At 38.5% G+C, this 11,601-nt stretch overlaps 1 protein-coding gene across 1 annotated transcript; it reads left to right on the top strand.

Annotated features, from left to right (window-relative positions):
* Positions 1 to 608: 608 nt before the first annotated feature.
* Positions 609 to 10,791, top strand: CAPRIN2 (caprin family member 2; the record flags this gene model as incomplete). The annotated part of the gene is made up of 6 exons (XM_010291087.1): positions 609 to 761; positions 3,701 to 3,884; positions 6,088 to 6,273; positions 7,472 to 7,572; positions 8,331 to 8,397; positions 9,872 to 10,791. Coding segments are annotated over 6 exons (1,260 nt in total), but the record flags the coding sequence as incomplete, so codon positions are not given.
* Positions 10,792 to 11,601: the final 810 nt, after the last annotated feature.

The following is an 11,601-nucleotide window of genomic DNA, read 5'->3' as shown; positions in this document are numbered from 1 at the left end:
AGGTAAATATATTTGCTGAAATGTGTCTAGACCCTTACATTCCTTTTCACTACTGATTCCTATAAATATTGGTATTCTAAATCAACACTTCTCATCTGTGCAGACCACAAAATGACTTAATGCTGCTTAATACTTTGTCTGGACAATTCAGTATTGTTTCTAATCTGAAACATAATTGATTAAGTTGGGAGGGGAAAAAAATTAACCCTCCTAAACTTCCTGAGTTCCTTTGGAAAAGTTGCTTTTAATATCAGCCAGAGAATCATTTTCCAATAAACAGAACAGAAGGCATTCTATGTTTCCTTAGTGGTGGGAAAAAATACCTAGTGTCTCTTCATAGTAAAATTATTATGATTGGTATGTATAGTAGCTCATAGGCGCACATTTCACTGAATCAGCAGAGACTGCAATAGAAGTACTGTTTGCTGAGAATGCACAGCAAGATTTGAAATTGTAAGCAAAAGCTATTTTGTAGCTCTACTATGTCCAAATGTCATCCTGTAGAAACTGCTGACTTTTGTCAGTCTAGGCTTTAGAACAAATTAGCTGCTTCTGTTACTGCCTGATAACTATCAAGTGACCTTTCATTACATTTGTTCTTCCCTCAGGCAACTATTCCTCTCCCAAGTGAGTCACAGTCACCATTGCCTACTTCAAGCACCTCTATGTCACCAGTACCACCAGCGCAAAGCTTTCAGTCTCCTCCAGCAAGTAGCAGTTCTGTCACAATAACAGCAGCTCCCTTTCAGGCTATGCAGACAGTAAGTATGCAACTTGAGGCCACAGAAGAATTGCAATAATGCTAGTAACTTAGTCCTAATACTGGGGAACTGGCTCCCCTGGATGTAGTACAGAACTTGATAAATCATTTAGATGTTTTAATCTTAAAAACATAGACTAGAACTCTCCTCCAATGCTGTCAGAACTTAAAACAGTTCATCTAAGAACATAGATCCTGGTTTTGCTCTGTATAGTCCTAAAATGTAATACTGGGATGTCTTAATAGCCTCAAGGAACTAAGAGAATTCAGACCTGAAATCAACAGATTTACAGCTGTGCCCCAAGGTAAATTGGCTGTAATTAAACTATTATTATGCATGGATTTCAAATAAAGACTGCGGAGGAGAGAGGGAATCCTGAAGTATATAGCTGTTAGGACTAAGCTTTCTGAAGCTGGAACCTGTCTTGCTGCTTTTTAAACTGCTTGCTTTAGTGGGGTAAAACTCAGTCTACTGGAATCATGGAAGAGTTGTCATTGATAGGATAATGAGCTACACCATTCTTTATCTTGCTAACAAGTAGTCCATGTAGAGGTCTAGGGAATAGTCCACACAGACTATAAGTGGTGTTTCTTGCAAACAGATACTACTTTTTCAGGCCATACATCATTACTAACGTTCTCTAGCGTTACTAAGATTGCTATTGTCTAGTAATCTGCAGTGCAAGCTTAGAGGCACTTGGAGGAAGGGTCTCCATTTAGTTGTTAATGTTCCCTTCCCTGTACTTGGACCTACCTACTCCTGATACCTTCTTCAGAAGATGCTAGAAACCTTCATTTAAAGATCATTGAGATTCTCCAAAAGCGTTCTCCATTTGAACAGATGTACCAGTGCAGTTCCACAACTTGCTGGACAATCTGCATCTTTCAGTATTGAGTCATATGTACTAGGATTTGGTGGAAGAAAGTAGCTCAGCCTCTCAAAGCACAGGAATTTACCACTAAAACATCTATGACATCCTGGTGTGGTCTGCAATAAATCACTATGATGACTTTCTCCTTTGGTTTTCTGTAATTGTAGACAAGGTTCAAGTACAACCTTCCTCAGAGGTATAGAATTTTGATATACATTATAAATAAGGCAAGTGGTGGTAGGGAGGTGGTTCTTTCTAAGCTTCATCTATTTGAATTATGCTAAGTGGCTAGGTGGTGACTTTTATGAAAGTGGAAAAATAGCAGCATGCTATGATCAAGGATTCCAGAGTATTTTTGGGAACCTGGTCTATAAGATAAACATCTGTCATGATATAGAGTCTTAGTCTCAGTCATCCTAATTGTATCTGAACCTAGTGTCTGTTTTCAGAGTGCTTTTGATCAAAATGCTACCAATGAAAGTTCACTTGAATTAATGCTGTGGTGTTTTCAGATTTTAAATGTTCAAAATTTCTCTCTTGGGATTTCTGGGCCAAACTGGCAAACATCTGTCACTAAATTGCTAGGATGCTAATTCTTCTTGTAGCAATGGCAGTCTTTAACTTCATGGTGCAGGGTTTTTTTCCCTACCTTGCTTAGATTTTTCATTGCTGCCAGAAAAACACAGCCATTGGATTTCAGTAGATACCCAGGAGTCAGATGGTTCCTTGCCAGACCGTGGTAATACAGTGGCAGTAAAGGAAGCATCTGATTACATGTCCTCAGAGATATCCGAAGACCCTATTGCTGCTGTTGTGCTTATGGAAGCTTAAAGGCAGATCCTACCTGTAGCTCAAGTTCTCTTATTAGAATGCCACCTGTAACCCTCACTGTAAGAAAAAGTAGACCGCTTGCTACAAATACTCCAGGGTATAGGTATTGACAGCCTGACTGCACAGCATTCTCAAATTTCTTTTAGAAGGAGGATTGCTTTGGATCACTTTACCTGGTAAAGTAAAAAAAAAGTGTTATTTTATAATGGTTCAAGATTTATACTCAACACTTCAGTATCATGAGGGCTTTCTGTGCTGGCTCCCTCTTAGAGGCAGTACTTGGTTTCTCAACCCTGGAAAAAGTATTCATTTCCCACTTTAATTATAGAGGCTTTTGCAAATGACAAGAACTGTCATGCTGTGAAGCCATTCCTTGCATCTAGCTGTAGTTAGTCTTGCCCTGGTTTGCCTTCAGACAGTTAATAGTCTTGGAAAATGGTTAGATGCACTTCTAGACTCAGTATCAGTGCTGCTGATGGCTCTTTATATGAAATTTAGATCCTTTTACTCAAAATAGACTTCTGTCCTGTTTGATCTTGATACTAGTTGTCACTTGACAGCATCAGTTCTGGTAATTTTGGGTTATTGGTTATAAAGCAATACAGACATTAGAGTGACTGAACTGGTTGATTAGATTTCATCAACTGTAATATGCATACACGACCCTACTGCCCAGGCTGTCACATTAAAATTTGAATTACAAGACTCTGTTACTCAAGTTACATATTTATTCTGAAGGAACTTAAAACAAGAATAGGAAAGTTGAGGCTCAATTTATCAAAGGGGTGAAGGCTGTCTAATACAGAATGTATCTGAGTGGATAATAATGTTGCACCAGATTCCAAGATGTGTATAAAGACCCAAATTCTTCCCATACATGACTATTTCATCTCTGTATAGGCTGTCACAGCTTCAGGTCAAAAGCTTTAGGACAGGTAGTAAAGTCAATCCAACAGCTGACTTCCCATAGAAGCAAAATAGCTTACTGTATGGTAGCTGTTCTTGTAATCAAACATGGTAGCTATGGTCAGTCAAGCTACATAATTAGGAGTAGGTTCTAGAAGCTTACTGAGGTGGGAAAAGATGGGTTGAAATACAATGTCCTTGATTCTAAGAAACAGTTGGTGTTCTAGGAACTGATCTACATGTATGGATTTAAACCACAGCATAGCAGGGTAGTGGCATTAGGCAGAGACTTTAGCTGGTAGTGTTAAGTGTTTGTCTTAATATGTTGTAGGTATTTAAAGTGAATGCACCACTGCCTCCACGTAAAGACCAGGAAATTAAAGAGGATTCTTCATATCCGGCAGGCTATAACCAGAGTTTCTCTACAGCAAGTACACAGACTCCCCCTCAAAGCCAGCTGCAATCTTCTCATGTTGCAGAACAAACCTCTCTTTCACAAGAATCTCTATCTTCAGGTGAGAACTTGTACTTGTCTCAGTTTCAAGTAGTCTTTAAAGTTCTTCAGGTTGTAGTAGTATTTTATTTCATTAATGTGTGCTGTGACTATATTCAGGTTCTTCTAACTCAGTGAATTCTTAACCACTGTTGCATATTAAGGTTACATGAGCTCTAATCTAGTTGATGGTATGGTATGTAAAATTAATTTCAAAACTGCTAGCAGGATGAAAGGCTGCTTAAACTAGTTTCTATGCCAGTTGCACAGACAGTGTCACCTATGTGCTGGAAGTACAAGTATACAGTGCTGCTTGGAATTGAAGCAGTGATGAAATATCCTTATTTGGAACCATTAATTTAGTTTCTGGTAATAAACACTAGTGTTGGCTGTAGTGCTGGGAGTTGCTGAATGCTTAATAAGAAAGGTGGGATGAGCTTTTACTGCTGAGGTGGATTACCCGAAGTGATAAGTATTTTGTGCTACTGGCACAAGACTAAATGTCATTTGAGAACTATTTAGGATTTAGAATTTTCTTGTTTTAAGAATGGGCTGGTGTCTTGTCTTTGAACTTTTAGCTCACAATATAATTAATGTAAAATACATGGCTGATCTTGACTGTACTAGTGCTTACCAAAATCTTCAGGTGTATATTACAGCTTGTTGTAGAGGTAAGCATTCTAGATGTTACTGACAGGTCATGTCTGCCACCCCTACTTATCACTCCAGCTGTATCTTGATGTTGAAATCCTAGCTTTCTATAGCGGAGATCCATGTTGTTCCTAACTAGGCTCTAAATTTAGTGTTTGTACCTAGGAAGGCTAGTTTCCTAACTAGGAGGCCTCAGTTACAAGTATTGTAATTTAGTGGTGTATTCAGAATCAGCTGAGCTGCAGGAACTGTTCATGCATATGCTTCTAGCCTGAAACAGGTGCAAGCTGATGATAGCCTACTCTGCAGCAGAAGATAATCCACTTTTTACTTCTGTTTATGTAGCTCGACTCCTTATGAAGGCTGACTTTATTAGCTGGTTAAGTCTGTCTGACCTGAAGAATTCTAAACTTCTGATTAAGTGGGATCTTGAGCTGCCTTATTCAACACAAAACTTACCTGCTTGACATTAAGATGCTGTACCAGGTGAATTTATATAGCTGACACTAAGAATTGGAAATGAAACTAGCCCCTAAATTTGCCTGAAATTAATTCTAGAATGAAAGGAAGCTGACAGTTAGGAATCTGGATTTATAAGACTATACCTAATCAAGTGACTCAAGGTCACTTAAAATTACTGTTTCTGCCAGAGAGGTCTCCTCTTAGGAATTATACTAGAGATAGACTGATACTGTGAAGTCAGTGAGACACATGAAGATTGTGAGCTCCAAAGAACAATAGAAGTATAGCAGTCAGGACAGTGTATATGTAGCTTGAATGTTGCTTCTCATCACTGAGACTGTAGGTGATCAGCCTTATGTACAGTTTTTTTGATGGAATGTCATGGTTTTTTACTAATCTTGTGCAGTGGCTCTGCACAGACTTCAAAAAGGGGTTTAGATTGTCACTCTGGATCAGTTTTAAGCTTTTTGTATTGAGGTAAAGCATGGTCCTGCAGAAACATTCATGGTTGCAAGGTCTGTATTTAAAACCAACTCAACGACCCTGTGAGTGAAAAGCATTGTTGAATACTGCTAAACCTGTTGCTTGGGGTTGAACAGCATAATAACATGTGGTAAGAATGTCTGTTGAAGAGACTGAACCCAAATATCTAGCTTTTCACAGGTGTCTTATTGCTATCTAGATAAGCCTTGAGTTTCTCATAATTTGAAGGATGTGACCTAGTTCATCAGATAGACCACTGAGGTCTTGCTAGTAGAACAGTGTTGGTTCTAAGTGAAAATTCTTAATTGGGTGTTAGATTTTATTCTAGCTTTGTTATTTTCTTGATGCTGCTAGCAAGCTTGTTCTGAGCTATGCAAACTGAATATTGTTGAATGCATTAGAGGCCTACACTGATAGCCTGGGCTCTCTACAGTATATTTTAACAAGCATTACACTCTGCAGAACAAAGGGGAAGATCCCTACTTATTTACATTAATGAAGGGGAGGAAGAACAGAATATTCAGAGCAGCTTAATCGGTCTTTGAACTTCCTAATGCTGCCCTTGCTTCTAGGTGTGGTAACTTATTACAGTTAAAAGCTTTGAATTCATCTGTGCCTTCTGTTTTAAGCAGTGAATTATCAACCTGATGGAGCCGTTCCTGTTAGCAATGGTAGCCTTGCCTTTTATCCAGCACAGACCAATGTTATTCCCAGGCCCCCTCAGCCTTACCTTAACAGTCGTGGGTCTGTCAGAGGATCTGCTAGAGGTGGAAGGTCACTGGCTAATTCATATCGTTCCCCTGGTGCATACAAAGGTATGACTGTATTTACTACCACCTTAAAAATCAAAAAATCTAATGTAGTTAACACTAGAAGATTAAGACAATGTGGTATTAAATTTAGGTTCTATATGTGAAACTTCTTAAAACAAGACTGAGTAATGTGCAGAGAATGGGGTCTTCCTTTGTAGAATTTAAGCAAGTTCATTCTGACTCTTATCTGTAGCCCTTGTATGTGGGTGTCAGGTGAACTGGCAGAGCAATTTCATAGCCTTTTGAATGATGAAAACAAACTTTGACTAATAAGTTATAAAATTACTTAATTGTATAGACTTTTCTACTTGCTATTTTATTTATCCTTCTGAACCTTTTACCCCCTTTATTCTTTCTCTTGGCATCCATCTTGCTAACACTCTGGGCAGCTATTTTCTATTCAGATGTCACTTGCCATATTTGCCCAAAACAAGATACTCTTTGCTTAACACTGCTGGCTTCAATGTTCCCAGCAGAAACTGGCATGGGGAGAGAGGTTGCCAGTAGTGGAGAGCCCTTCTGGATTAATAACAAACTGAAGAGTTTTAAGAGAATGATTGATTGGTTTCTGTAGATCAGTTGCTATTCTGCTGCTGGCTGAAGTACTATGGAAAGTTTCAGATGATTCTCATCAGTTACCAGCCTAAGGTTGTTGATAGTTGTGGCCTATTTGACTTTGAAGTAGAAGGGCACTTAGTCTGTGATAGAAGTTGTTTCGATTACTGGGCTGAGACTGCTCAATAACTTGTAGGAACATGTGCCAGAAAATGAGTTACGTAGTTCTAACTTTGCAGCAGTTAAGTGTTGGTAGCTATTTAACACCTTTAGCTATTACACTATTACAGTACTTAAAGGTATAACAGTCATAGCTAAGCGTCTGTAATAGCAAAAGAAAGCATTTCTTAATTCTGCTAAATTCTATTTCTGCATCTAGCAAGTTTTTTGGCTGTTCTGTAAAGTCCCATTAGTATCAAACAGGCAATTGTTTCAAACAGGTCTGATGTTAATATTTATAAACATGTAATTTTGATACATATATTGTGTAGTTAGTGTAGCTAATGAAATGTCTGACATAAGGAATAGGCCTGTAATTCATAATACAATACACATGATTGCCAAAAGGGAGTGCTAGTTGTATTCTGGACTTGTACTTGTAAGCCAAACCATGAATAATAAGATTGATTATTCAATATTTAAACAGGTTTTGATGCTTACAGAGGCTCACCTTCAATAACTAATGGCAACTATGGCCAGCTGCAGTTCCCTGGTAGAGATTATGCTGGAATGCCATATTCTCAGAGGGTAAGCATTGACTTTGTTTCCAGTAGCCTTCTTTTGAGCACTGTATGGGAGAAGTCTTCTAATGCTGTAGCTTTTCATTATCCTAACAGGTGCACTATTCTTTACAAGCTAGAACTTAGTTTTGTTTCCTAGATTAAACCCTTTTTTGGAACAGTAGACAGCAGTTGAAATAGGAAGTCAGTTCAGACAGATAACCTCTCTGTATGACAGGTTGATTTTAGTCTGAAAGGAATCTCTAAAATGCAAACAGATGGCAAATAAGATATAGCATAATGAGTTCCATTTTTACTATGGATTTTAAAGTTAGTCCTCAATGCCCCTGTAGTATAAAGTAATGAACTCTTAAATGGGTTACTGGGAATGTGGTTAGGCAAAAAAACCTGCAAAAACAATATGTAAGAATCCCAAGGTTCCTGGTGAGAGGAAGGTCTTCAGCTTTGAAATAAAATACATTCTTATGTACAGATTCAGACTTGTAACAGACCTGAGATTTAAGGTAATACTTGAACTTAACTGAATGTATAGTTCAGAAGTGAACTTGCTAGAACTGGCATTGAAATTGCTTTTACAATAGCTTGTATGAAACTTGAGCTAATTTTCCCTAAAGAAGGCTGTTTATCTAGATGTTAATTCTGAACTCCATTGTCTATTCTAAAGCTTGAATTAATTGTGCGAATGAAAAAATACTATATATTGGTAGTCCCATTTGTTCTCAGATTTGCTTATAGCAATCTTACTAATACTTAGGTTCTTTTTAGGATGTTAACTACCAGCAGTGCTATAAACGAGGTGGGATAACTAGTGGTCCTCGAGCAAATTCAAGAGGTAAGGCTAACATCAGGTTCCCAGTGGTACATGTATGTACTTCAGCATAGCAGATGCTGAAGTGGAGTGTTACTGTGAACAGTGAGGAAAAATAGTGTACTATCATGGATCAAACAGATCAAGCTTAATATAAATTAACCAAGGTAGATGAAAGGTTAAGTACTGTTCTTAAACAGTCGGCATTGCATAGCAGCAGATTTAATGTTGCCTCTCAATTCTGTGTCTTTACATGTCAAAGTTCTAACACAATGGCACCTTACTGAACTTTCTTCACAAGTGAACTGACTAGGGAAACACAGGGTGGTTCTGATGTTGCACTTAGGTTGTTCTCTTAATTGCATGGTCTCTGATCCTGGATAAGCTATCGGATCCCAGAAACTTTGTAAAATAACCTTTTCTATGAAAAGTTTTGGGAATACAACTTTAATTTGTATTTCCATGCTGGAGTACAGAACCTAAGGAAATACACAAGACTAGCTTTTTCAATCCCAGTATGAACAGTATGCATTTTGAAGAGTTGTAAACAAGATGATTTAATCCTTTTCTATGTGCTGGAAAAGCTGGACTTACAGTGCTATAGGTGAAAAGTGAGATGAATAGTAACTATAGATCACTACTTCGAAGAGCAAAGGGAAATTTATGACACATCATGGAAACTTTTATGAGAAAGCAAGTCATCCCAGTCTGAGATGGGAGGACTCATAGAACATACTTCAGGACAGTATTAAAAGAAATGAGATTGTGGTGAGGTAGCAGTTGACAAAAATACTTATTAGCATTAAGTTGTAGCAACTTTCCTTAGTTTTATGGATATCTTAAGGTGTTCCTTTCCAGTGGAAATAATGATAGCTTGCAACTTGAGCATGACTGCTTTAAATTTCTCAGCTCTATTAATGTTCTAGAACCTTTTAATTTGTATATTTGAAAAGAAACCACTTCACTTGGGAGTAGGGTGCAGAACGCTTAAGCCATTCTAATTGTTCAGACTTAGAATATTCTAGCATCATAAGTTGATGTGACCTATGAAGGCTGCAACTCCAGAAGAACAGTATTGAGGTAGCTTGAAGTGGAATTTCAGGCCTTGAAGGTGACTAAATGACTACTTGGCTTTCAATAATATTGGCATTTTTTTAGAAATTACATTTTATCTCAACTAGCAAGTTAGCACATGCTTTCATGGTAATATGTCTGTGGCAAATACTAAAGCTAAAACTATTGTAGGCTGCCCGATTCTAAAAAGTGAGAAGTCATTGTTCATAGTTAAATTATGATCAGTCTTGCTGAATGCTGCAAGTGTGGTGAATATAAGCCAGCTTCAAAGTTCTGTTCTCACTGGGGACCTTTGACAACTTCTGTAGCTGAGAAACAAATCTGTTGCAAAGCCTGTACACTTGCTACTTAAGGTTATACCCACAGGTTTAAGGGTATCCTTCTGTTACGATACTTACTTATCATTGCTAATGATCTTTAACAGCAGGGTGGAGTGATTCCTCTCAGGTGAGCAGTCCAGAACGAGACAACGAAACCTTTAACAGTGGGGACTCTGGGCAGGGAGACTCCCGCAGCATCACCCCTGTTGATATGCCAGTGACAAGCCAGGCTGCCACCATACTACCAGTGCACGTCTACCCCCTCCCACAGCAGATGAGAGTTGCCTTCTCTGCTGCTAGAACATCTAACTTGGCCCCTGGAACTCTAGACCAGCCAATTGTGTTTGATCTGTTGCTGAACAACCTTGGAGAAACTTTTGATATCCAGCTTGGTAGATTCAATTGTCCAGTGAATGGCACATATGTCTTCATCTTCCACATGCTGAAACTGGCTGTAAATGTTCCCCTGTATGTGAATCTCATGAAGAATGAAGAGGTCCTAGTGTCAGCATATGCAAATGATGGGGCTCCTGATCATGAAACAGCTAGTAACCATGCAGTCCTGCAGCTGTTCCAGGGAGATCAGATCTGGTTGCGTCTGCATCGGGGAGCCATCTATGGAAGTAGCTGGAAATACTCCACCTTTTCGGGATACCTCCTTTATCAGGACTAAAATCCAGTGCGATGTTTACAAAAGAGCTGCTCCGAACACCTTGGTGGAGGGGGGTGGGACTAGCTTTGCACTTACTACTGACTTTGTAGAAGATTATGTGGTTCCATTATTGGGGGAAATGATGGTCCTGTTGTGCAAGGTGAAATCATGGAGTTGGGGTACTGAATCAGCACTAATTTGGCACTTTATCAGTTGTGATGTAGCCTTGCTAGTAAAGCTGTGAATGTATATTGTTTGCACTTACCCTAAACTGTATTAATGTCCAGCTTACTACACTATTGATTGCCTCAAGTATGGGCTATTGACAATGCCTTGTTGTGCCTCAATAAAACAAGTTAATATGCATTTTAGTATTAATCTTGCTGGTGGTCTTTATTTTTAAAATATGTCAAACTGACCTTATTCCTGATGTGGCATGTACATGCATGCTATTACACAGAACTGGACTTCAAGTTTCAATAATTTGGGGTAAACTGTACAGTTTAAATGGGATTACTTGTTTATTTAGTTCTTGCTTGATGTCATTCTCGAGTGTTCCCTTAATCAAAATGAATTCAAGATTTAGTTACGTACCTGCTTCCTTTTTAACTGATAGGTCAAGAACTGAGAAGTGAAATGCTACATACTTCATTAGAACTGTTTATTTTAAATGCATATCCTATCAAAATCTAGCTTTGTCACATCACCTGTCCTTCAGTAGTGATGTCGTCGAAATTTTTGAACTTCAAAACAGTCACTGAAGGACTGGCTCACACTTTGTTAATCAGCTGCAAAATATTTTGAAGTTAAAATTGACCTTTGTGAAGCACAAACATGTACAGCTTCACTGCCCCATGAGACTTGAATCAGCTTGTAATGCAAGTTATCTCCTCTTTTCAGAGAACTGCTGAGGAACTTGGTATTTGTAGTTGAAGCCTGCTGCTTCCATTTTTAAATCAAACCTGAATCCATATGCTTGGAAGCATTTATAAAGCTCTTTTCTTACAGCTAAAGGGCTGTGTGACTAGTCTTCAGCAATCTCTTGTGGCTGGAGAACTGAAGAGCCATGATGTATGTCCTTGTCTAAGCTGCAGCATGTCAAATACTGTAAAGCATTTCAGTGTTTACAATGAGTTATGAACTAGTAAGAGGACTGTAGGTCACTGTCTCTCTACTTTTAAA

Source organism: Phaethon lepturus, unplaced genomic scaffold (assembly GCF_000687285.1).
Source record: "Phaethon lepturus isolate BGI_N335 unplaced genomic scaffold, ASM68728v1 Scaffold46957, whole genome shotgun sequence".
NCBI classification, from domain to species: Eukaryota; Metazoa; Chordata; class Aves; order Phaethontiformes; family Phaethontidae; genus Phaethon; species Phaethon lepturus.
Note: the sequence above shows the minus strand (reverse complement) of the source record. Positions and strands in the feature narration are given on the sequence as shown.